This window comes from Rana temporaria, chromosome 2 (genome assembly GCF_905171775.1).
Source record: "Rana temporaria chromosome 2, aRanTem1.1, whole genome shotgun sequence".
NCBI classification, from domain to species: Eukaryota; Metazoa; Chordata; class Amphibia; order Anura; family Ranidae; genus Rana; species Rana temporaria.
The window spans coordinates 535,085,142-535,111,984 of NC_053490.1; the positions used below are offsets into that span (position 1 = coordinate 535,085,142).

Below are 26,843 nucleotides of genomic sequence, written 5' to 3' on the forward strand. Positions count from 1 at the left end.
GGGTTCAACCACTTCCCGCAGCCGGCCGTCATATGACGTCCTTGACTTTGAATGATGGGTGCAGCTACAGGCATCATTCAGATATCGGCTTTTTCAGCCGGCGATTCCCTACACCATAAGAACGATCATAGCGGCTGTTCCGCCGATTGATCATTCTTACGGGAGGCGAGAGGGGACGTCCCCCCCTACCCGCCACCCTCCGGTGCTTCTACCGACTCACTGCTACGATCAAAGCCAGGATCATTTTTATTTTATTTTTATTTCAGGCTTCCCAGCCTAGAGGTGAGATGTGGGGTCTTGTTGACCCCATATATCACTGTAAAGAGGACCTGTCATGCTATATTCCTATTACAAGGGATGTTTACATTCCTTGTAATAGGAATAAAAGTGATCAAACAATTTATTTTTGGGGAAAAAAAGTGTCAAACTAAAATAAATAAAGTAAAATGAACAATACAATTTTTTTTTAAAGCGCCCCTGTGCCCGTGTGCTCGCATGCAAAAAATTAAATCGTCGCCTATGGGTATTTTTAAGTAGTAAAGTTTGACGCCATTCCACAAGCGGGTGCAATTTTGAAGGGTGACATGTTAGGTATCTATTTACTCAGCGTAACTTCATCGTTCCTATAATGCAAAACATTGGGCTAACTTTACTGTTTTGCTTTTTTTTAACACAAAACATTTTATTGAAAAAAAAAAACGCGTTCAAATAATTGCTGCGCAAATACCGTGCGAGATAAAAAGTTGTAACGACCGCCATTGTATTCTCTAGGGTCTTTGCTAAAAAAGCATATATAATGTTTTGGGGTTCTATGTAATTTTCTAGCAAATAAATGATGATTTTTACATGTAGGGGAGAAATGGCAAAATTGGCCTGGGTGCTCCAGAACGCCTGAAGGTGCTCCCTGCATGTTGGGCCTCTGTATGTGGCCACGCTGTGTAAAAGTCTCACACGTGTGGTATCGCCATACTCAGGAGGAACAGCAGAATGTGTTTTGGGGTGTAATTTGTGGTATGCATATGCTGTGTGTGAGAAATAACCTGCTAATATGAAAATTTAGTGAGAAAATAAAAAACTCTAGATTTTTGCAAAGAATTGTGGGAAAAAATGACAACTTAAAAAAACTCACCATGCCTCTTTCTAAATACCTTGGAATGTCTTCTTTACAAAAAAGGGTCATTTGGGGGGTATTTGTACTTTTCTGGCATGATAGGGTCTCAAGAAATTAGATGGGCCGTCAGTACTTCAAGTGTGATCAATTTTCAGATATTGGCACCATAGCTTGTGGACTCTATAACTTTCACAAAGACCAAATAATATCCACCAATTTGTACTTATTTTTACCAAAGATATGTAGCAGTATACATTTTGGTCAAAATTTATGAAGAAAAATTACAAATTTTCAAAATTTTATAACAGAAACGAGAAAAATTCATTTTTTTAACAGAATTTTCAGTCTTTTTTCTTTTATAGCGCAAAAAAAAAACCAACCGTGATTAAATACCACCAAAAGAAAGCACTATGTGTGTGAAAAAAAGGACAAAAATTTCATATGGGTACAGTGTTGTATGACTGAGTAATTGTCATTCAAATTGTGAGAGCACCGAAAGCTGAAAATTGATCTGGTTAGGGAGGGGGTTTAAGTGCCCAGTGGTCAAGTGGTTAAACAGCTATTCTCCATAATATGTTTTTTATGAAATTTATTTTTTATATATTTTTTATATGTATTTCCTAATTTTTTGGGTGCAAATTTTTAAATCTTTTTTTGGGGCCCGATTTATGACATGGTGTGAATAACATGTTAGTGTTTGCATACATGATTGGCAGCTTTCAATATATACTAATATGTTCACACTTTGTTCAGAGTGGATTATGTCAAATGTTATACATTGGACCCCTTTTTTGCCACTTTTAACTTATAATAAATTTTTGTCTTTTATTCTTGTTATTTAAGAATGCTGCTGCCTATGGGATTATAGCAAGGTTGTCTGTTTCCTATTTTTAGTTTGCCCATCCATTTATCTATTTGGAGATGGATTAGATCCTTTCCATTCGTTAAAATGGCGTTTAAACAGCCTTTTTGGGACTCACAGCGAGGCTTAGCCATTTATTTTGTTTATTTAAACGGTGAATGAGGATGCTGCCCATATCCCGTGACCACGTCCCTCTAGTGACGAAATGTTGGGAGAGCGACGTTCTGACGTCACCGCGTCACACGCTAGACCCGGAAGATACAGGCTGCTAGATCGAGGAGCCGGCCGGCTCGATTGTTTACATGCTACCAGTTTACTTATTTATGTAAGTGCACACCTTTATGATTTTGATAAAACATTTTAAAAGGCTTTTATGCTATGTGAGTTTTTTATTTTATATGGCATATCCCGAATCGGTACACTGCACGAGTTGTCATCCATGCAAGTGAGATCTTTCTGAGGAGATCCCAGGCTGGGATAATTGCTACATGCGCTAACTGATCTCCTATAACTAAGAGATCATGTCCATTTGGTAAGCGGCAGTGTGTTATTCAGGTGGAAGCACTTTTCTATCACCACTCCTTTCTGGATGTTGTGGAATATCTGCACGTTGGGGATCTTTTGATTCATATGGACATTGTTGGTTGTCCATTACAATATCACCAGTGTCACTTTTCAAGGACTGTTTGTTTACATTTTACATGGATTGATATCCATTCACTTTTTATTTCATACAGCGGTTTGTAGTACTTTGCAAATAAGGTCACACAGACCCTTATTCATTTTTCACCCTGTTAGCGTTCAGCTACATTTATTATGATTTTGGGTTTTCTACTACTATAGTCACTAGTTATATTTTGTTTTGCACCTGAACCCTACCATGAGTTCCTGGATGTCTTTAGTAAGCGAGGGGCTGATACTCTTCCCCCGCATCAACCATACGACTGCTCAATTGAACTGCTTCCAGGGTCTGAAATCCCTTTCGGTGGAATCTTCCCCCTTGCTGAACGAGAACAGGAGGCACTAAAAGAGTATATCCAAGAAAACTTGAAAAAGGGGTTCATCTGACCCTCTACCTCCCCAGCAGGAGCAGGAATATTTTTCATTGAGAAAAAGGACCACTCCCTACGACCTTGTGTGGACTATCGGGGGCTCAACAAAATAAGTTAAAAAACTATATGGGGGGGAAGTTGAGGAAAACAGTAGAAAGAACCGCTGCTTTGGAAGAGAGAGTAAGTGCAGCGGAGGACATCCTACTCCCGTTCAAAAAATAAGTCTTGGAACTGAAGAAACAAATGGATAAACAGGCCGCTAAAATCGATGAATTAGAGAACAGAAATCGCAGAAGTAACATTAGAATAATATGCATGACCGAACGGAGTGAGGGAGCCGATCCGGTAGCATTTCTGGAGGGATGGTTTAGGGAGACATTCGGGGCTACATCTTTTTCATCATTTTTCTGTATTGAACGAGCCCATCGAGTCCACTTCAAACCCTGCCAGGCAAGTGAATATCCGAGACCTTTGCTTATAAAAATGCTTAGTTACAGAGACATAGCAAGGCTGCTCCAAAAGGCCAGAGAAAAGGGGGAAATTGTTTACAATGGGGCAAAAATGTCATTTTATCAGGATTTCTCTCCAGACCTTCAGAGACAAAGAGCAGCCTTTAGGCCGATTAAACAAATCCTTCAGCAACATAAGATTACATATGCGTTGTTATACCCTGCTCGTTTGCAAGTAACCACACCGGATGGGACACATTTCTTTGATTCACCAATAAGTGTAGAAAAATGGTTGGAGGATAACAAAAGAGGGACATAGAATTTTAAATTCCACGGATCAAGAGATTAATGGGACTCCCTTTTGGGAGGAAAGAAGGCTGACCTAGCGTAATCCAGTAAAACAATTTAATATAAAAAAAAAATTAAATCGCACTTACAATAAGTAGATAAAAATTTGCATGTGAAAATGTGTAGCCGGCCGGCTAATACAGCCCGTTCACTCCGGGACACTGTATGTAGTGATGACGTCAGCACGCCGCTACCCATGTATGTAGTGATGACGTCAGCACGCCGCTACCCATGTATGTAGTGATGACGTCATCACTACATACAGTGTCCCGGAGTGTCCCGGCTACATATTTTCACATGCAAATTTTTATCTACTTATTGTAAGTGCGATTTACATTTTTTTATATTAAATTGTTTTACTGGATTACGCTAGGTCAGCCTTCTTTCCTTCCTCACCTTGGCTATAATCACTATTGACCATCTGTGAGTGGTGGGAGATCTATCGGATACCAGGATATCTTGCTGCATAGACCCCTGGGCTGGGTAGAAAGCCACACGCCAACAGAAGATCTCTGGTTGGGATCTTCCCTTTCGGTAAGAGGCAGTTTGTTTGGAAGGTGGAGGATTTCCTTTCTATCTTTTCACTGTTCTATGGTTCCCTTTGGTTTGATGTCACTATTGTATTTGAAGGAGAGCAGTGTATTTTTAGCCACCAAACCACCATCTGATGCGTCCTTTGTTTTTTCATTTTTCTCATTTTTTTTTTTTCACTGGGACTCATTGAAATGTATTGCGAATAGGGCAACCTGTTCGTCTTCAATGATTTCAATCCAACAATAGCACAATGTTCATAATTACTCATGCTAGTTGATTCTAAGTTTGAATTATCACATTATTTTTGTTTGATTAGTAAAAAATAAAAAAACCCACTGGTGCTTAACCACTTAAGACCCGGACCAAAATGCAGGTAAAGGACCAGGCCCCTTTTTGCGATTCGGCACTGCGTCGCTTTAACTGACAATTGCGCGGTCGTGCGACGTGGCTCCCAAACAAAGTTGACGTCCTTTTTTCCCACAAATAGAGCTTTCATTTGGTGGTATTTGATCACCTCTGCGGTTTTTATTTTTTGCGCTATAAACAAAAATAGAGCGTCAATTTTGAAAAAAATTATATTTTTTTTTACTTTTTGCTATAATAAATATCCCCCAAAAATATAAAAAAAAAAGTTTTTTCCTCAGTTTAGGCCGATACGTATTCTTCTACATATTTTTGGTAAAAAAAAATCTCAATAAGCGTTTATCGATTGGTTTGCGGAATTTTTTTTCGTGACTGCGACATTATGGCGGACACTTCGGACAATTTTGACACATTTTTGGTACCATTGTCATTTTCACAGCAAAAAATGCTATAAAAATGCATTGTTTACTGTGAAAATGACAATTGCAGTTTGGGAGTTAACCACTAGGAGGTGCTGAAGGGGTTAAGTGTGACCTCATCTGTGTTTCTAACTGTAGGGGGGCAGGGCTGGACGTGTGACGTCATTAATCGCCTTTCCCTATTTTAGGGAACAGATGATCAATGACAGCGCCACTGTGAAGAACGGGAAAGCTGTGTTTACACACACCTCTCCCCGTTCGTCAGCTCCGGGGACCGATCGCAGGACTCGGGCAGCGATCGGGTCCGCGGGTCCCGCAGCCGCGGTCACAGAGCTTTGGACCGGTACGGGGGCCCGCGGCCCATGGCTGGGCACTTAAAGACGTACAGGTACGTGCTTGTTCCCACCCGTGCCATTCTGCCAACGTATATGTGCAGGAGGCGGTCCTTAAGTGGTTAAATACCATCAAAAGAAAACTCTTTTTGTGTGAAAAAATTGTCAAAGTGTGACAGCGCTGAAAGCTAAAAAATGGCCTGGGCAGGAAAAGGGTGAAAATACCCAGTAGGCAAAAAACTGACTCCTAACTTTTTTTTAGCTAGTTCCTAGATTCAAAGCAAATTTATCAGCGCCTGCCTTATTCAATGGTAATATGGAAAGGGGGAGGTGTTTGTAGTCCAAATCAAAAGAGTATTTCCACCATAGATACAGTACAGCCAGTGAGTGTCGTCACCCGAAGACAGGAAGTGTGCTACTTGCAGGATCAGAGTGTACAGAGTGTAGGGCTCAGGAGTGCGCTATGCACAGAGTGCAGGGCTCAGGAGTGCGCTATGCACAGAGTGCAGGGTTCAGGAGTGCGCTATGCACAGAGTGCAGGGTTCAGGAGTGCGCTATGCACAGAGTTCAGGGTTCAGGAGTGCGCTGTGCACAGAGTGCAAAGTTCAGGGGTGTGCTGTGTACAGAGTGCAGGATTTAGGGGTGATCTATGCACAGTGTTCAACCCCCCCCCCCCAAAGCTTCCTCACTTTCTCTCTCCTACCTTGCCTGGCTCTGTACCTCTGTACCTCAGATTTTGAGGTCTGCCCCCACAGTGAGCATGTTAGTTCTGAGAGCCCCTGAGAGCAAAGCTATCCCATGTACATACAGATGGCTTCTGTGTTTACAAGTGACAGGGGCGAATGGAGGGTGAGAGCCGGAGATGGCTGCAAAAATGGGTGCAAGGGCCACATGACAAGGCCCGGGGGGGGGGGGGGGAGGATTTCGAACCCCAGATGTTGCGTTTGACATATGTGCTGTAGATGTTAACCATGGTTTTGAAAAATTAGAAATACACATTGTTGCGGTTTGATTACGGTACCTACTTGATTAAACTACTGTTGCTCTCCATGCTGTCTGAGATGGGAACAGTATCCTCTTCGCTCCCATCTAAGCTGCTGACTGCAATCTCTCCCCACCAAGAACTGTAGCAGCAAACAATATTTTCATGTTTAAGACATTCTAAAGCCTCGACTTCTTTAATAATTCTTTTTTCATCACTGCAAAGAAAATAAAACATACAGTGTAAATAAAAAAATATTAAAAAGTATAATACATAATTAGTAAACATAATAAAAATGAACACATGACGTAAAAGGCCTTTTTATGTTTGCATTTTCTGTAAATTTTGGTCTGCATTTATGGTTCCCGATGTTTCACCTCTGTGTTCCTAATAAAGTAAACCTGTTACAAATATGGGCAATTCAAATGAAAAGAAATACATAAGAAGAGGTTACTGTATATACTCGAGTATAAGCCGAGTTTTTCAGCACATTTTTTTTTTGTGCTGAAAATGCCCCCCTCGGCTTATACTCGAGTCACCTTTTTGCGCCAGATCTCCCGGCCGGGATCTCCCATACCGGGCGGCCGTAGGTCACCTTGACCCCAAACTTGGCACACATGTAGCTCCACTCTTCCTCTACAAGTGTACAAAGTTTGTTGTCCGGAGGACCTACGGCCGGGGAGCACCAATTTTTCAAATTTGGGCAACCCCTTCCATAGACTCCCATGTTAAACGTTCATTTCTCTGGTGAATTTGGCGACCCAGTACTGGCCGGATCTTGGCACACATGTAGCCCCATGGACACAGTGAGGCAAAGTGAGACACAGTGAGGTATGGGCACAGTGAGGCATGGACACAGTGAGGTATGGGCACAGTGAGGTATGGGCACAGAGAGGCATGGACACAGCGAGGCATGGACACAGTGAGGCATGGACACAGTGAGGAATGGACACAATGAGGTATGGGCACAGTGAGGCATGGACACAGTGAGGCAAAGTGAGGCACAGTGAGGCATGGACACAGTGAGGCATGCAGACGGACACCCTAGGCTTATACTCGAGTCAATAAGTTTTCCCAGTTTTTTTGTGGTAAAATTAGATGCCTCGGGTTATATTCGGGTCGGCTTATACTCGAGTACAGTGGGGATTGAAAGTTTGGGCACCCCAGGTAAAAATTTGTATTAATGTGCATAACGAAGCCAAGGAAAGATGGAAAAATCTCCAAAAGGCATCAAATTACAGATTAGACATTCTTATAATATGTCAAAAAAAGTTAGATTTTATTTCCATCATTTACACTTTCAAAATGATAGAAAAACAAAAAATTGCGTCTGCAAAAGTTTGGGCACCCTGCAGAGTTAATATCTTGTACTGCCCCCTTTGGCAAGTATCACAGCTTGTAAACGCTTTTTGGAGGGATTGTGCCGTCAAACGTGGGTTTTGAATTGCTTTTCTCACAATCCTGCGAGCTGTTCTGTCTGATATTTTTCTTGGTCTTCCAGATCTTGCTTTAACTTCCACTGTTTCTGATGACTGCCATTTCTTAATTACATTCCGAACAGAGGATATTGACATCGGAAAACGCTTTGCAATCTTCTTATAGCTTTTCCAGCTTTGTGAGCGACAACCATTTTCACTTTCAGTTTTCTAGACAACTGCTTAGAAGAACCCATGGTGCTGATTGTTGGGGGAGGGTCAGATGAGTCTGGGCTTTTAAAACCTTTGAGATTGACATGACCTGGTCTTCCCAGACGATGATTGAGAACAGTTCATGACACTGGCAGGTCTCAGCTTTGCAAAGGGGGCAGTGCATGCTATAAATTCTGCAGGGTGCCCAAACCTTTGCAGATGCCATTTTTTTCTGTAATTTTGAAAGTGTAAATGATGAAAATAAAATCTAACTTTTTTGACATATTATAAGAATGTCTAATCTGTAATTTGATGCATTTTGGAGATTTTTCCATCTTTCCTTGGCTTCGTTATGCACATTAATACAAATTTTTACCTGGGGTGCCCAAACTTTCGATTCCCCACTGTATATACGGTATATTCTAGCGATAATAACATAGAATCCAGAGACACCGGTGGCTAAAATGATATGAAAATCTTGATTTCTCCTGTAAAACCTTTCACCACTCAAGCCACTCTGTTTGTCCTTTTACTTCGGTGGCCTCATTAACGAATTGGGAGATTTAGGGAGCAGGAAGAGGGAGCAGCCAAGCTCAACTTTTGAAGGGTAAATACAAGATTTGCACATAACTTCAGCTGCAAATACTGCACAATGGATTTATTGATAGATTCAGAGACTAAAGGCACAATTTACTAACCTAAAAATATTGTTATTTGTTAGAATGACTTGATTTCAGCAATGATAGCCAATGGAATGCAAAAATAACAGTCACATGGATGAAAATGGTGACAAGAATAACATATTCTGAAGCACTGGTGGTTTCTATGCTGGGCCTGTGATCTGACATCCCGCTACTCACCCTCTGTTACTGGGACTCTGCTACCGCTGTGCCACACGGTGCCTCTGCCATCTTGCCTTGCTGCCGTGGTCGGGTTGCCACAGCAAAGCCGACACCTTCTTCCAACGTGACCCGGAAGCCTGCTGGCCCGCCTCCTCTCCCATCCACAAAAGTCCTGGCGCCCGCGCGTCCCGACTCCTAAAGCACTGGTGGTTTGTGATTCTATGCTGGGCCTGTGATCTGACGTCCCGCTACTCACCCTCTGTTACTGGGACTCTGCTACCGCTGTGCCGCACGGTGCCTCTGCCATCTTGCCCTGCTGCCACAGTCAGGTTGCCACAGCAACGCCGACCCCTTCTTCCAACGTGACCCGGAAGCCTGCTGGCCTGCCTCCTCTGCCATCCACAAAAGTCCGGGCGCCCGCGCGTCCCACGGGCACGCCGCTGGGGCGCCGGAGGCGCGCCAGAGGCAAGCCCGTCCGGGCCCGTCTGGGTCCGGGCGGGTCCAGCCCCGGCACACCATGCTGACCCAATGCAGCCCCACGTGGACCACGCCTTAAGGACACCATCTCCAGAGCTGACGGCACCCTGCCGTTTTTACAGTAAGATGCAATTGACTCAACTAAATCATGTGGATTGTACCATTTCTAATGAGGCTAAGAATGTCTGTCTACTCCTTTACACACTCACTACTACGAGGCCACAAACATAACAACAACGTGCTCTGGCCATGACGTGGTGCACGTGAAGCACGCACGTCTGAGGGAGGGCTTCCCCATGCTACGGGCCTGAGCTGTGAGCGGAAGATGGAAGGAGGGAGATCCGACGGCGTCTCGGCAGCAGCAGCAGCTACGATGCAGAGCGGGAGTCTGCGGAGCTGTTAGGGGCTGAGTACGCCGGACACCCGACACGCTGCTCCACGCCGCTCCCCAGGAACGCCGCTCTCCAGGAACCCAGCCTCCCCCTAAACCACAGCCCCCCCCGAGGAGAAGGTAGGCACGGTATAGTGCAGAGGAAGGCACGGGCGCCTCCATTCATAAAGCAGCCGACCGTTACACCCTCTGCCTGCCGTGATATTTGCTGCTTTTAAACATCCAGCTGTGCAACAGGAAAAAAATTCACCTCCCAGGTAATATCAACCCTTTGCTTATCCTTCTCCTATTAAAATGACATGGGACTAGGGAGGTAAATCTCTGTGATCAACTTGGGATTGTGCCCTGACAGCAGGATGAGGTGGTAAGAAAATCAAGCATACCACTGCAATGTAAGGCTCATCCTATATGCAATTCATGCAATTTAGCCAGAGCAATTGGTTATGGTAAACAGTTTGAACTAGTCTGAACTAATTTCTACAATACTGTTCTGGGCACATTGTGAGGCTCAGCCGCCCAGCACCCATTAAGATACAACTTATAACCATTACACAGTCTGTCTCTGAACGCATCATAAGAAGTAAAAATCCACGGACGGTTAATTTGTATATTAATAATATCCCATAAATATTGAGGACATCAGCAAGGGCGTGCGGCTGTAAGGGCCCCGGCTGACTAGAGACATTATATCCCCCTTGGTGCCAAATACCGTCAAAACACAACGGGTATGACCTGAAGCACGGGTGGAGATATTGGCGCCATTCATTTACTTACTTATTTAATCTTTCCAGCTGTTTGTCCCCCACCCCCCACCATTTGACTGTGTGTCCACGCTCTGAGCACTGTCTGGTTTACTATATTGGTTCAGTGGGGGGTAAAACTTCCCCACTGAAGCACGCATGTGCGTGGGAAGATCTCCCTTGTCCATAGTTTGAGAAATGGGAGATGACCCCATGGCCCTCTAAAGCGTCAGTGTAACCCCCAGAAGGTGAGGTTAAAGCTGCTTGGTATTATCCTCTCTTCCCAAATTAATATAAAACCATCGCTTAAAAAAAAAAAAAGGGGGGGGGGCGGGGAGGCGACCACTTGCTGTTCAAACTGGGGAAACGTATCAGAGGGACAAAGAAATACAATATGAATAAGTCTACGAGGGGGGCCGCCCCAAAAAACCCCAAAGATAATCCCCCCACCAGTACGATCAGGCACTACATGACATCTGAGGGGAATTCCAAGAGCCCAGGCCTGTCAAAAAAAACAGAAAAAACTAGTACAACTAAAAAGGGTGTAGGGGGGGCAGTCACCCCAACCACGGATACCTCAATAGAAAGTGAACACGAGGTTAGTCAAAAGGACGACCCCAGACTGGACACTCATATCCCCACAAGGGGGGAACTGGATGGGATGTTAGGAAGAGTGGAAACAGCGATAAAAGAAGAAATTAGCGCATTAAGAAAGGATTTATTCCATTTGTTGGAACGGGTGGAGGAAGTGGAAAAAAAAATGGAAAAACAGGATTTAGAATTAATGGACCTAAAAATCCAACATCAGGCGATGAAACAAAACCAGAGGTGGTTACAATACCGACTAGAGGACCAAGAGAACCGTAACAGAAGACAAAATTTAAGGGTGCGATCTATTAAGGAGGAGAAAGGGGAAGACCTGAGAAAAATTCTTAACGACCTATTCCTCCCCCTCCTCGATAATGGCACGGAGGGCTCCCTCAAAATGGAACGTGTACATCGTGTAGGAAAGATGAGAGAGGGAGAAGGTAGATGGCCTAGGGACATTATTGTGAGGTTCAGACATTTCGAAGACAAAGATGAGATCTGGACAAAACTCAGGAGAAAGGCCCCCTTACGCTATGACGGGACTGAAATTCAGATCTTCACGGACTTGGCTTGGGAGACTCTGGCCAGGAGAAGATCTCTCAAACCTCTCCTGGAACAGATGCGCCAGCTTAATATTAAGTATCAATGGGGTTTCCCGGCATGTCTGATCGGCCGTAAAGAAGGGATTTCTGCAAAGTTGATATTTCCTGAGGACTTGGTAGGGTTCTGTCGCAAATTGGACATGCCGGTGTTGGAGATCCCAGGTTGGGATGAATAGTTCATTTGTTACAGACCGCTTCCTCAAGCGGTGTAACGAAGGTTGAGTTAGGATGACCAAGGAGGAAGGGGGGGTAAGGGGGGAAGGAGGGAGGGGGGGGACTGAGTTTGAGAAGGGGAGTAAGGAGGCCAGGTCCGTACCCTACCCATGTAAGATCAACCCCCAGAAGAATACCTCGGGGGGGGAAATGGGAGGGAGGGATGGTTTTGGAGGCTCAACCTCATCCATGAGAACCGACGGGTAGGGGAGATCGAGGATCCCTACGGTTCAGAGGCGATGGATAGGCCTAGGTGGGGGGGGGGGACATGGGAAGGGGGGAGGGAGGGAAAGGGGGGCGGGAAGGGGATCATGGCTCCCAGGATCTACCTGTAAAGTCCTTTGTGTCAAAGGAGGTGATTTAGTTATCAGAAATGACAGAGGTAAAATTTCTATCCTATAATGTAAAGGGACTAAACTCAGTAGGAAAAAGATTAAAGGTCTTAGCAGAGATCGAACAACTTAGAGCGGATATAGTCTTTATTCAGGAATCCCACTTGACGCTGGATACAAACATCAAGCTCTACTCCTCGGCATACCCTATTTGGTTCTACGCTGACTCCATCTCGAAACGCGCAAGGGGAGTAGCGATTGGGTTTAAAAGAGGGTTTGGGTATACCTTGGAGGCAAGGTTGTCGGATCCAGAAGGGAGATTCCTGTTTCTTAAATTAAGAATCGATAATATTATGTACACATTAGCTAACATATACGCCCCAAACGTACGTCCAACTCAATATTTAAACAAAATCCTGGGAAAACTGAATAATTTTGCCGAGGGTTTTATAATCCTGATGGGTGATTTAAATTTTGTTTTGAACCCAACTGATGATAGTACGTCCCGCGGGAGGGAGACAGAGAGTGGGCATCTGCAGAGAATTAAACATAAGCTCCAGGAATGCCAACTAGTGGATGTTTGGCGAATTAACCATCCAAAAGAACATAATTACACGTTTTTCTCCCCCCCCCACGGGACGTACTCTAGAATCGACTACATCCTAGCGGACCACAGGCTGATTGACTCAATCATGGAGACGGAAATTGGAATTATGACTGTATCAGACCATGCTCCGGTCTCTATGAAAATTATTTTAGCTAGACAAAGGAGTCAGCGGCCGATGTGGCGCCTGGATGACAGCCTGATCCATGAGGAAGGTGGGGGAAGCAGGGTGGAGGCAGAATTAAAACAATTTTTCCTCAGGAATGATACAGAGGGTATTACTAGCGCAACCCTTTGGGAGACGCACAAAGCGTACATTAGAGGGATTTTAATCGCTGAGGACGCAAAAAAAAAAAACGAGAGAAAAAGAAATACTATTACCCTGAGGAAAGAGATAGAGACCTTAGAACGCGAACATAAAGCGCAGGGACTTAAAGAGACTTACCATAAACTAATTTTAAAAAGAGATTTACTTAAAGAGATCATGGACCAAGAAGCAAGGTTTAAACTAAACTGTATATCCAAAGAGAGATATTTATGGGGAAACAAACCAAGTAAACTTTTAGCTAAAATGGCCCAAAAAAAAGAAAGCCAGGAATTATATCGAGAAAGTCAAGGGTAAAAATGGGGAATTAGTTTATGCAACTAGTGATATTGCGGATACTTTTAAAAAATATTATGAGGACTTATACACTATAAAACACCCAAGACGGCAGGAAGGGGAAAGGGAGACTGAGACACGTGCGTTCCTTGATAATGCAGGACTTCCTAGATTAGAGGAGATGGAAAGCCTTACCATCGATCGCCCCATAACTGAGGAAGAAATAAAAAGGGCCATAAACTCCACTAAGGGTGGAAAGAGTCCGGGGCCAGACGGGTTTTCCACCTTCTACTACAAGAGATTTAGTAACATTCTGATACCGAGGCTGTGTAAATATTTTAACGGACTGGGGTCGGAATTTGAAACTAGCAGGGGAGCTACAGCGGCAGTGGTCGCGATAATATTAAAGGAAGGCAAGGATAGCTCTCTCTGTTCGGGATACAGACCTATTTCTCTGTTAAATACAGATATTAAACTCTTTGCAAAAATTCTGGCGGACCGCCTGAAAGGGGTTATGCACTTATTGGTGCACCCCGACCAGGTAGGCTTTGTCCCCAACAGAGAGGGCAAAGACAACAGCCTAAGGGCAATCCTTTTACTCCAGACCATAAGGCAGAATGAGCCCCCAGGTCTACTCCTGTCAGTCGATGCCGAAAAAGCATTTGACAGGGTAGACTGGGGGCTCATGATGGAAACCCTCACCGTGATGGGAATAGGAAGTAGGATGTCCAGCTGGATAAAAACATTATATCACCACCCTACCGCACAAATAAAAATAAATGGCTCTCTATCAGAATCATTTGTGATGAAAAACGGGACAAGGCAGGGATGTCCATTATCCCCCCTCCTCTTTATTCTATCTTTAGAGCCGTTGCTGGCCACCATTCGCAACGATTCGGACATCAACGGAGTGAGAGTGGAAGGGGAGGAACATAAACTATCGGCCTTTGCCGACGATATACTATTTTACGTAACCAACCCAGTTAAATCTATCCCCAACCTCACCAGAGTATTGCAACAATACGGCGCTATCTCCAACTTTAAAATTAACGTAACCAAATCAGAGATCTTGAATATTAATTTAAATAAAAGAGAGATAAATTCGGTCAAGGAAGTATGCGCGTACCCTTGGACCAAAGAACTCAAGTACCTAGGAATAAAACTTGCTAATACAATACAGAAGATGTACAAAATTAACTATATCCCCTTATTAAATGAGATCAAGAACGAATTAAAAAAAACGATAAATAAACCCATATCTTGGTTTGGACGCATAAATATGTTAAAGATGGTGGTAGTCCCAAAGATCCTCTATAAATTCTTATTACTCCCAATTGCTCTTCCTCAGCAGTTTCTGAGAATCCTCAACACCCTGTTATTAAATTATGTGTGGAAAAATAAAAAACACAGACTATCCCTCTCCATAATAAAACAGGGTAAGCTACTTGGCGGCCTGGGAGTCCCGGACATTAAAAGTTACTACAAGGCGGCGGTCCTATCGCGGGCGGTAGAGTGGGCGAGGGATAGGATAGACAAAAGGTGGGTACAAATAGAGAAGGCGCTAACAAACAATAATCTGAAAAATCTTATTTGGATCCCTGCACAATACAGAGCACTAGATCACAAAACACACGATATAACACAAGACACTTTAAGAATGTGGGATAGGACGCAGGCACAATTAGAAGGGAAATTTAATTCCCCATTAATGAATCTAAAAGAAAACCCCTACTTCCCACCCGGGGAAAAAAAAATAGGGGGAAATTGGATAAGGAGAAGCACAGTGCACTTGGGTGATATTATAAAAAACGGAGAGATAATGACCTATGGAGATTTGAAAGCCAAAACGGACTGTTGGAATCTGAATAGGTGGCATTATCTCCAGTTGACTCACTTTCTGCGGCACCTCCCCCGTCCATTACGGACGGAGGCGGAGCTGACTTCACTGGAGAAAATTTGTAAATCTACAAATTCGAGGGGCACCATCACTAAATTGTACGGATTACTGGTTAAATTGGGATCTCGGGGTGAAGCACCTTTTATAGACAAATGGGAAAGAGAGTTGGGGGTTATGAGGGGGGCAAATACTGTTTCAATGATTACTCAATTAATTCACACTTAGATAGATATACGGACAGCTGAAGTAAATTATAAGTGCCTTTCAGGATGGTATATTACCCCTGATAAGGCAAACAAATTCAAAGTAGGTTATACCGCAGACTGCTGGAGGGGTTGCCTAGAAAGAGGAACGATGGCCCATATATGGTGGCATTGCCCTAAAATTCAAACGTATTGGGACATAATACTGAGCCAAATAAAGATTATAACGGGAGAGGAGATCAAGAAAGACCCATGGGCCGTCCTCTTCCATTGCAGCCAAGAAGGCGTAAAAAAATACAAGCAGTCCCTACTCCCTCACCTTTTAAACGCTGCCAAGAGACTTATCCCTAAAAAGTGGCAGGAGACGGAAAGCCCACATATTTGGAGTTGGATAGATGCAGTGGAGGAAACATATAGACTAGAGGAGCTAAGGGATGGATATCTGGAGAGGAGTACCGAACATAGGGAGAAATGGGGAAAATGGAAGGAATATAAAAAAACATGGAGCTACGCGGAGAGAGTAAGGGTATGACTACGCGGCGATGTTGTCACTCTCTGCTCTCTCTTGCATTTCTGTTTAGTAAGACATAGCACTTCTCTCCCCCCCCGCATCTCTCCTAGCTGTGTTCGACCTACTCTTCTCCATATCTCTACCTTTGCTTCGGCCGAATAAATGAGGTCAACCTCTTTATTCAATACTTACTTTATGGTACTGTTAATTCATAGGACGGGCAGGAGACTCCTGGGAGCCATGAGGGGAGGGAGGGGGGGTGCAATTATCCAAATATATTTATACAAATATATTTAAAAAAAAAAAAAAAAAAAAAAAAAAAAAGAATGTCTGTCTAATGGGATTTTCAGACACTCAGCCAAAAAAAAACATTCTTTGGTCGACCTTCCACGGGTGGGACTGATCAATGCTCGTTTAGCATACAAGAATGCATCACAGATTCATGACTTAATTATTGAAAATGACCTTCACCTGATGGCCCTGACTGAAACTTGGTTCTCCCCAGGAGGGCTGGTTCATCTGGACGAGCTCATGCCAGAGAATTACAAGATTTTAGTTAAAAGTAGACCAGTCAAGAAAGGGGGGGAGGGTGGTGGCTCTGATTTACAATGAGGACCTAACATGTATAAAAGTCTCTTTGGCACCTTTTAAGTCATCTGAGCACCTCCTCACCCGATGTTACCTAGACAATAACTTCTCCTTCTTGCTTGCAGCGGTCTACCGTCCACCTGGCTATGATAGCTCCTTTGCAAATGAGCTCTCAGCTTTTGCTCTACGCTGCCTAACTCTGTGTGATTTTTTCATTCTAATGGGGGACTTTAATATCTGGCTAAATGTAGAACACGACAAATTGGGACAAGAAGTATTGGCAGATATGGAATCCCTGGGTCTTTTGCAAACCGCCTTTGGGCCGACTCATGATAAAGGACATCAGCTTGATGCCATATTTTGTTCCAATAATCTGATATGTAATACTTTTTCAAAACAGGTGATCTGGTCCGACCACTTTTTTTTGTCAGCCAACCTTAACTATGAAATACCTAAACGTAATTCCCCGGGTCCACCAATGGCGGTAACTGAACCTTACAGGAAGCTACATGACATCAAAACCCTGGCATTTACAGAAGCTTTTCATTCATGTGTAAATATCGATCCCGAGGATGAAGATCTGGTCTCTTTTGAAAGAAGTCTCTCTGTCCTCGAAGCCAAGTTAGACGCGTGGGAACTTAAATTAAATACAATTTTGAATATTGTTGCTCCATTTACAATATCTAAAAATCGCCACAGGGCTGGTAAAAAACCAACCCTGGTATTGTCCCTCCCTGTCTACCATTAAAAGGAAATGTCGGCACTAGAGCGCCATTGGTATAAGACCAAAAACCCGGCCGACAAGAGGCAGTACAGAATTCATTGCCAAACATACACACAGGCCTTAAAACGGCCAAAAAAGTCCCACTACGGTCGAAATAGCGCAGCTAAAACAATGGTAAAATGCCGCTTTTTAGCGATAACACAGCCAGCTGGCAGTGTGAAATAGCTCTTGAGATAATTCAGCTTCACTCAACGCCCATATAAATATAGCCTTGAGAATGTACAGACCCCCCCTTCAGCACAGACCCCCCATTCTGCACAGACCCCACCATTCAGTACAGATGGACCCCCCATTATGCACAGACCACTCCATTTAGCACAGATGGACCCCCTTTAAGCACAGACCCCTCTTCAGCACAGATGGACCCCCCTCCCCCATCCCATTCAGTACTTCAGATCAGCCATCAGCGCGGCACAGGCAGCAGGTTCCCTCCCCTTGTGTACACATAAACACAGAAGGGGAAGGCGGCTTCACTCGGCTCGCTGTACCTGTGTGACATCCGGCCCAGGACTGCTCAGACAGCCCGCAGCCGCGAGACTCTTTAACACCTTCTTGATTTTCCAGGGGGGGGGGGGTCATTTGCCCCCCTTGCCCTATGGAGCGGACGCCCATGCCTGTGGCGTAACACGTACGGTTCACATTTGTGTGCTTTTAGCGGCTGCATTTTTTGGAAAGGGTCATGGACTTTTTTTGCCCGCAGTAGGTTGATTTCTTGGTAAAATGCATGCAAAACACGTGTACATGCATTTTTACTGCGTTTCCTGCATTACAACAGACGCCTCCCTCTAGTAACATAACATCCCGAAAAACACAAAATGCATAAAAGACGCATTAACATGCATAAAAAGTTGCACCACTGAATACACCAGAAAAACACATTAACCGCAAACTGCATAAGTGTGAGCCTAGCCTTAGCCTAAACACAAGACCAAAAAAAACAGTTTCCATGGCTAAGAGCCATCTCCCAAAAAGGTACTCTCTTTGGCCAAAGTGGCGGTTAATGAAGCTTAGCCATGAAGTTAAGACCCAGTGATATTGTGAAACTAAATCAGAAGGGCACACACGTGCCTTTTCTAGCTATAAAAGTTAGTAACAGCCATCCTGTAGTATGTCATGCAGGCAGTTCAGGTTCACTTTAAAGTGGTTGTAAAGGCAGAAGATGCATTCTATGCATTAAGATAAAAAACCTTCTGTGTGCAGCAGCCTCCCTAATACTTACCTAAGGATCATCTCGATCCAGCGATGTTTCTCGAGAAACTGAAACACACAGGGAGCTGTGACTCGGCTTGGGTGCCCCCATACCAAACGGTTTGCTGTGGGGGCACTCAACAGGAGGGAGGGGCCAGGATCACCGGCAAGGGACCCGAGAAGAGAAGGATCTGAGCTGCTCTGTGCAAATCCATTACACAGAGCAGGTAAGTATAACATGTTTGTTATTTTTAAAGAAAAAAAATTAAGACTTTAGTATCACTTTTAGTACCTCTATAAACGGCTTGGGCTGGTAAAATAATTCTAGGCCAGGTGATTTTCATTATACACATAAAAAAAACGTACTTTCTCCGCCGAGGTACTATTTTTATAGCATAGTATCTGCCTTCTTGTTTTTTTCTTCCTTTCATTACTTGGCCAAATGAACCCTGAGAAATTTTGGTGATGTCATCAAATCGTTCATGCAAGCTGTAAAAATGAATTAGAAAAAATTCTGTTTATTCTAAATTATTATATAAACACATTATTGATTTAATGTGAGCAATTACCTGAATAAATTGCCTCCATAAATCACTTCATGAATTTTTTTACTTAAAATATCCAATGTATATATTGTCGTCTCTTCATTTTGATCAGTGTAGATGAGTGCCCACTGCCTACTGACCCTTCCAAGTTTTGTACATTTTTATTTATCTGATGTAGGCTGGCTGTAATAGTAGCAAGTAAAGCTCCTAAATTGTGATCAATGCTTGCTATTATTGGGCTTTATCCACTTCATTACCGGGCACTTAAACCCCCTTCCTGCCCAGACCAATTTTCAGCTTTTAGCGCTGACACATTTTGAATGACAATTGCGCGGTCGTGCAACACTGTACCCAAATTATATTTTTTATCATTTACCCCCCACAAATAGAGCTTTCTTTTGGTGGTATTTGATCATCTCTGTGGTTTTTATTTTTTGCGCTATAAACAAAAAAGACAGAAAATTTTGAAAAAAACACACAAAAACATGTACTTTTTGTTATAATAATATCCCAATTTTTTTGAATTCACAATTCTAAATAGAAAAGTGAAGGAAATGCGCAAGTTTGAAAATGTTATCAAAATAAACCACTATTCCTCTCACTGATACCAATGATGGGACACTATTCCTCCCACTGATACCAATGATGGGACACTATTCCTCCCACTGATACCAATGATGGGACACTATTCCTCCCACTGATACCAATGATGGGACACTATTCCTCCCACTGATACCAATGATGGGACACTATTCCTCCCACTGATACCAATGATGGGACACTATTCCTCCCACTGATACCAATGCTGGGGCACTATTCCTCCCACTGATACCAATGCTGGGGCACTATTCCTCCCACTGACACCAATGCTGGGGCAATATTATTCCCACTGACACTAATGATGGGCCACCTTTCCTCCCACTGACACCAATGATGGGGCACTATTCCTCCCCCAATACCAAAGATACATTTTTTACTCCTACTGAAGCCAGAATAATTTCTACTCCCAATGACCACAGTCTGGCCCCCCCATTAAGTCTGGAGGACAGTAAACTGGCCTTTTTGTTTAAATTTTTTGGAGACCCCAGGTCTACACCCTTATGCCTCATACACACAACCGATTTTCCCTACGGGAAAACTGCCGTGACAGCTATTGGCAGGGAAAACCGGCCATGTGTTTGCTCCATCGCAGTTTTCCCGATGAAAAAAACTGCGGGGAAAAAAAAGAGAACTCTTTTTTCCTGCCGGGATTCCCGACGGTCTTTTTCCCGTCACGAAAACCGGTCGTGTGTATGCTTTTCCGAGGGGAGAAAAACATGCATGCTCATAATCAAGTGTGAGACGTTCTGGTAAAACTAGCGTTCATAATGGAGATAGCACATTCATCACGCTGTAATAGACTGAAAAGCGCTAATCGTCTCTCACCAAACTTTTACTAACACGAGGATCAGCAAAAGCAGCCCAAAGGGTGGCGCCATTTCAATGGAACCTCCTCTTTATAGTGCCGTCGTTGTACGTCACCGCGCTTTGGACGGGCGGGATTTGGCCTGAACCTGTGAATGCAAGGCAGGCTGGAGAGGAATCCCGTTGGGAAAAACTTAGATTTTTTTTCATGCCGAGTAAACTGGTCATGTGTACACGGCATTACTGCAGTTGGAAATTTTGCTTTTCCTGCTTTGTGGTTGTACTCTCAGGTATTTAGAATGGGCCTATTAAGCATTACCCTGACTGCTTAGCATAGTTCCTGTGTTTCTTCCCTACTAATAATGCTATCATTGGCGTTTGAGATGTCAGCAGGAATTGCCCACCTATGCTCTGTGATTTTTTTTTTATCCAATATTGTTCTGCAGAGATTTTGGCCTTTGTGCTTGTTCCCAGCTGTTTATTGGCCAGACTGAAGCCTGGTACACACGATCGGATTTTTTTTGCGGACAAAGAGTAGGCCTTTTGTCCAAAGGGAGTTGGCCATGAACTGTCTTGCATACAATCGGCAAACATTTGTTAGCCAACAAACACAAAACAACGTGTTTTTTCAGCTCTTTAGCGCCATCTGTCATGGACCTTGGAGTAATGGAGTGGTTACAGAGCTATACTGAGACATTTCCATTATGTGATAAGCCTGTTTAAAGCCTTTGTGATTATCAGGTGTGGGTGTCTTCTGTCGGAGACAGTCCGTCTGGCTAGAATTGTGGATTGAAGGTTAATTGAATCTATTATGTGTGTTTGAAGATGTATGTGTTTACGCTAAGGGACTTTGTATTGTTCTAAAGGTCAGAAGCCTGTCAGCTGTATTGAATTAGCATTCTATTGTCTAAAAGGAATGTAACCTCTCAGAGGTAGTAATTAAGTAGACCGGGTTATTGTGTACATTGATTACCCCCTGGGGCTTCTGTCTCAATACACAAGTCTTTCTATCCAAGCTATTGGACCAATCCCTGTTGACTATTTCAAGTCCTCATTTGCATGGTCAAGGAGGACCTGAGTGAAGACTGCATATAATTTACAATTGACCAATGGGAAAGCGGTTGTTGGGGGTGGGATGTTCCAAATTCTGTATAAAAGTGTGCTGTGTACTTGAAAATAAAGAGTCCTGTTTGAACTTACATACAGCCTGCCTGGTGTTTGTTCTTAATGGGTCTGAACGGCACATAGCTGTAGTTTGGATCCTGGAACCTTGGATGACTGGACCATCAGACGTTGCAATCTGCAAGCTGACTCAATAGTAGCAGAGAAGTGTCGGGAGAGCAGAACTGGGCGAGAAAGGGTCTCGTCACACCACCCTTTGGAAAACTTATGCTAATGTTGTGTTATGGTGAGCATTGCTTCCGAGCATGCAATTTTGTACTTTGGAGTTTTTTCCGACGGACTTGTGTACACACGATCGGATAATCCGACAGAACACATTTGTTGTCAGAAATTTTTTAAAGCATGCTATCCAACATTTGTTGGTGGAAAGTCCGACAACAATTGTCTGATGGAGCGTACACACGGTCAGATTTTCCAACAACAGCCTGTCGTCACACAAATCCCGTCTGAAAATCTGATCGTGTGTACGGATGTGTTTAGGATGCGGAGGACTTTTGCAGAGTCACAAGGCCAATATTTAACCACTTAAGCCCCGGACCATTTAAGCAGGTTAAGGACCTTGCCCCTTTTTGCGATTCGGCACTGCGTCGCTTAAATGGACAATTGCAAATTGGATCATTCTCTGCTGGGGTTTTTTGCCTTCCTCTGGATCAACTGTGGGTATGGAGTTGGGTGTACAGTATATGTTTCATCCATTGCACCACATGCTGGATTTTACTAGTGCTGCTTGCGTCTAGGGTTCACTAAGCCCTCCAATGGGGAAAGCATGTAGATGTATTTAAAAATGTACCTGTTGTTGTGTTCCAGATCATTCCAGATCGTTCCATTGTCTCTAGTATGCAGATTTTTTATGTTGTCCTCCTCCATTACCGCTGTAACCAGGAGAAAAATTTACAGTTACATTTTTTTAACAAAATAGAAATCACTCTATTTATTTATCTTTCACAACTTAACATCAGGCACATTGGGCCATATTCTCGTAGATTTCCGGCGGGCGGCGCGTAAGCCATTTACACTCCGCCGCCCCAACCTACAGGAGCAAGTGCTGTATTCCCCAAACACTTGCTCCGTAGTTTGGGGCGGCGGAGTGTATTTGGCCCGGCGTATCCCAGCGTATCTCCAAGGGGGCGGCTTCTATTTAAATTAAGCGCGCCCCCGATTCTAACGAACTGCGCATGCGCCGGGCTTAAAATAGCCCAGTGCGCATGCTCCAGTTCTCGGCGTAAAACGCAGACGGGTGCGTCATTGACGTAAAGTCGTATTCAAGAACGACTTAGTAAAACGACGTACCCGACGGGAAAACACGACGCGGACCCGACGCCATACTTAACATGGCCTACGTGGGACTGGCGTAAGGTTACCCCTCATATAGCAGGGGTAAGTTTACGCCTACGCAAACGACGTTAGCGACGGTTACGCGACGCAAATTCGTTCGGGAATCGGCGTATCAGGCTCATTTGCATAAACATAAAACGCTGATCGCCGCCATTAGTAGTAAAAAAACGAATATTAATAAAAATGCCATAAAACTATCCCCTATTTTGTAAACGCTATACATTTTCCGCAAACCAATCGATAAACGCTTATTGCGATTTTTTTTTTTACCAAAAATATGTAGAAGAATACATATCGGCCTAAACTGAGGGGAAAAAAAAACGTTTTTTTATATCTTTTTTGGGGATATTTATTATAGCAAAAAGTAAAAAATATTGAATTTTTTTCTAAATTGTCGCTCTATTTTTGTTTTTTAGCGCAAAAAATAAAAACCGCAGAGGTGATCAAATACCACCAAAAGAAAGCTCTATTTGTGGGAAAAAAAGGACGCCAATTTTGTTTGGGAGCCACGTCGCACGACCGCGCAATTGTTATTTAAAGCGATTAAGTGCCGAATCGCAAAAACTGGCCAGGTCCTTTACCTGCATAATGGTCCGGGTCTTAAGTGGTTAAGGAACTGAAGCATTTATATTTGTGGACCAGTGTAAAAAAATATTGCCAGGACTATGTTGTCGAAAGAGATCATGAATATGGTAGGGAGAGATTAGGACCGGTATACGCAGAAGTAAAGTATTATGCTGGTTATAAAGGCTGAAGTTTATTTTTACCTTAACCACTTCAGCCCTGGAAGGATTTGCCCCCTTAATGACCGGGCCATTTTTTGCAAAAAAAAAACGCCACTGCGTCGCTTTAACTGACAATTGCGTGGTCGCGCGACGCTGTACCCAGAAAAAAATCTTGTTTTTAAAAGTCACCACCTACAGTATTTGTAGCTGCTGACTTTTAATAAAAAAAGAGTGAAGTTCCTCTTAAACTACATGTAGGACTTGTTGCTCCCTGCGCGTTCCCAGCGACCCACCGGCTGGAACCGAGTCAAGTCAGAGCAAGAGAATGTCACCAGCACACAAAGGATCTCCAGAACGGGTCCAAAGATTTATTCAGCAATTACAGCAGATTGCAATGTTTTGGAGCCAAGCAGGACCCCTTCATCAGGCATGTGACCATCACATGCCTGATGAAGGGGTCCTGCATAGCTCCGAAATGTTGGAATCTGCTGTAAGGATGGGATCGCTGAATAAAGCTTTGGACCCTTTCTGGAGATCCTTTGTGTGCTGGTGACATTCCCCTGCTCAATCAATCACAACAGTCATTTGACCCGAATGCCTGCCTCTGCCTCCCGGCTTTCAGGCAGTCGTTGCAAAGGGGTTGAAGTATATCTGAAGCCAAAACTTTTTCATACCCAGTTGGAATGGAGTGGAGATTGGTTAAAACTTTCTCTGCCAACTGTGTCTCATTGAGGAGATTTCACTTTCTGCTCTCAAGAGGGCACAGGAAGCAACAAAATATCTAAAGTAAGGGAGATCTCCTCTTAGGCCCCGTACACAAGACCAAACATGTCTGCTGAAAGTGGTCCGCGGGCCAGTTTCAGCAGACATGTTCGGTCGTGTGTTGGCCCGAGCGTGCAGGATTCCAGCAAACATTTGCCCGCCGGGCCTTTTCCCAGCGGACAAATATTCGTGGGCTTGTTTTAAAACCGTCCGCTGGAATCCTGCCCGCTCGGACATGTTCGGTCGTCTGTACAGACCTACCGTACATGTCCGAGCGCCCGCCATCCCTCGCATGCGTCGAATGACTTCGACGCATGCGTGGAAGCATTTAACTGGCAGGCCCGCCCACATCGCCGCGTCATTGTCGCAGCGACACCGCGTCATGGTCGCGGCGACACCACGGACACGCCATGCGTATTGTTTACGCGCGGATTTCTGTACGATGGTTAGTACAGCCATCGTACAGAAATCCCCGGGCAGACATGTACGGTGAAAACGGTCCGGCGGACCGGTTTCATCGTACATGTTTGCCCGTGTGTACACGGCCTTAGACATTGTCAGCAGAACAGTAATAGAGTAGCAGTGGCTACTAAAAATTTGGATTTTCCCAACACTTATTGTCTCAATGACAATGATCGCAAGAACACAGAGGGCGAATCTCCCCAGAGGGGACACAGACAATAATAAAACCTGACAGGGGATATAATCCTTCAATTCTCCATCCAAAACAAACAAAAGTGTTTTGCCTTTAGATCAGTGGTTTTCAACTTGGGGGTCAAATTACGATTAGCCAGGGGTCACCGATTCCTAGGCGGTTCCTGAAGCCTGCACCGCTCTCGCAGCCTTTTTGCAGCCTCCCAGCAGGGCTGTCCCTGGAGCCCGCGGCTCCCCGCTCACCCTCTTTAAAGCCACCCACTCAGTTTACACCATGGCTGGGGGGCAGAGACTAGAGGTCAGCTGACTGGTGAGGAAAGAAGTGGGAGGGGCTGGAGGAGACCCTATCTCCTGATTATGGCATAGGTGTCACTGCTACGAGACACCACAAAATCAGAGACACAGTGAGTAGCACTGCCTGTGATTATAGTTGCCATTAAAAGTCCCCACTACAGTTCTCAGATCAGCAGATGACCTTCATCAAGAGCACCAAAGTTGGCTGATCAGAACTCCCCCCAGCATTGCCACTGATCCCAACTCCCCCCCCAGCATTGCCACTGATCCCAACTCCCCCCCCCAGCATTGCCACTTATCCCAACTCCCCCCCAGCATTGCCACTGATCCCAACTCCCCCCCAGCACTGCCACTCATCCCATTCCCCCCGCCAGCACTACCACTCCTCCCATTCCCCCCTCCAGCACTGCCACTCATCCCAACTCCCCGCCAGCACTGCCACTCCTCCCAACTCCCCGCTAGCACTGCCACTCATCCCAACTCCCTGTCCACACTGCCACTCATCCCTTCCCCCCGCCAGCACTGCCACTGATCCCAACTCCCCGCCAGCACTGCCACTGATCCCAACTCCCCGCCAGCAGTGCCACTCATCCCTTCCCCCCCACCAGCAGTGCCACTCATCCCAACTCCCCGCCAGCACTGCCACTCATCCCATTCCCCCCGCCAGCACTGCCACTGATCCCAACTCCCCGCCAGCACTGCCACTCATCCCATTCCCCCCGCCAGCACTGACACTCATCCCATTCCCCCCTCCAGCACTGCCACTCATCCCAAATCCCCGCCAGCACTGCCACTCATCCCAACTCCCCGCCAGCACTGCCACTCATCCTATTCCCCCCACCAGCACTGCCACTCATCCCAACTCCTTGCCAGCACTGCCACTGATCCCAACTCCCCGCCAGCACTGCCACTGATCCCAACTCCCCGCCAGCACTGCCACTCATCCCATTCCCCCCACCAGCAGTGCCACTCATCCCAACTCCCCCGCCAGCACTGCCACTGATCCCAACTCCCCGCCAGCACTGCCACTGATCCCAACTCCACGCCAGCACTGCCACTCATCCCAAATCCCCGCCAGCACTGCCACTCATCCCATTTCCCCCTACCAAGGAATAAGAGAAAGAATAAAAATAGAGAATACATGGAAGGGAGCAGAAAAGAGGGGGAGGAACAAAGAAAAAGGGGGAGAAAGAATAAGAGAAAGAACAAGAAAAACAGCTAGAGAGAGGCATGGGGAAAAGATAAAATACAAATTAGAATAGAGAGATAAAGGGGAAAGAAAGGAGAACAAAGAAAGAGTG

At 44.7% G+C, this 26,843-nt stretch overlaps 1 protein-coding gene across 3 annotated transcripts in view; it reads right to left on the bottom strand.

The window, feature by feature from the left end:
* LOC120928088 (interferon-induced, double-stranded RNA-activated protein kinase-like) overlaps positions 1–26,843 on the bottom strand; it is a 187,146-nt gene that overhangs the window by 42,509 nt on the left and 117,794 nt on the right. For 2 of the 3 annotated variants that reach the window (XM_040339181.1, XM_040339183.1), the window contains exons 4-6: positions 22,563–22,644; positions 19,008–19,130; positions 6,496–6,669 (exon numbers count right to left, since the gene is read on the bottom strand). In XM_040339181.1, the coding sequence (XP_040195115.1) occupies positions 6,496–6,669; positions 19,008–19,130; positions 22,563–22,644 (379 nt within the window). The remainder of the gene's footprint in view (positions 1–6,495; positions 6,670–19,007; positions 19,131–22,562; positions 22,645–26,843) is intronic. The other variant, XM_040339182.1, reaches the window with a different exon arrangement.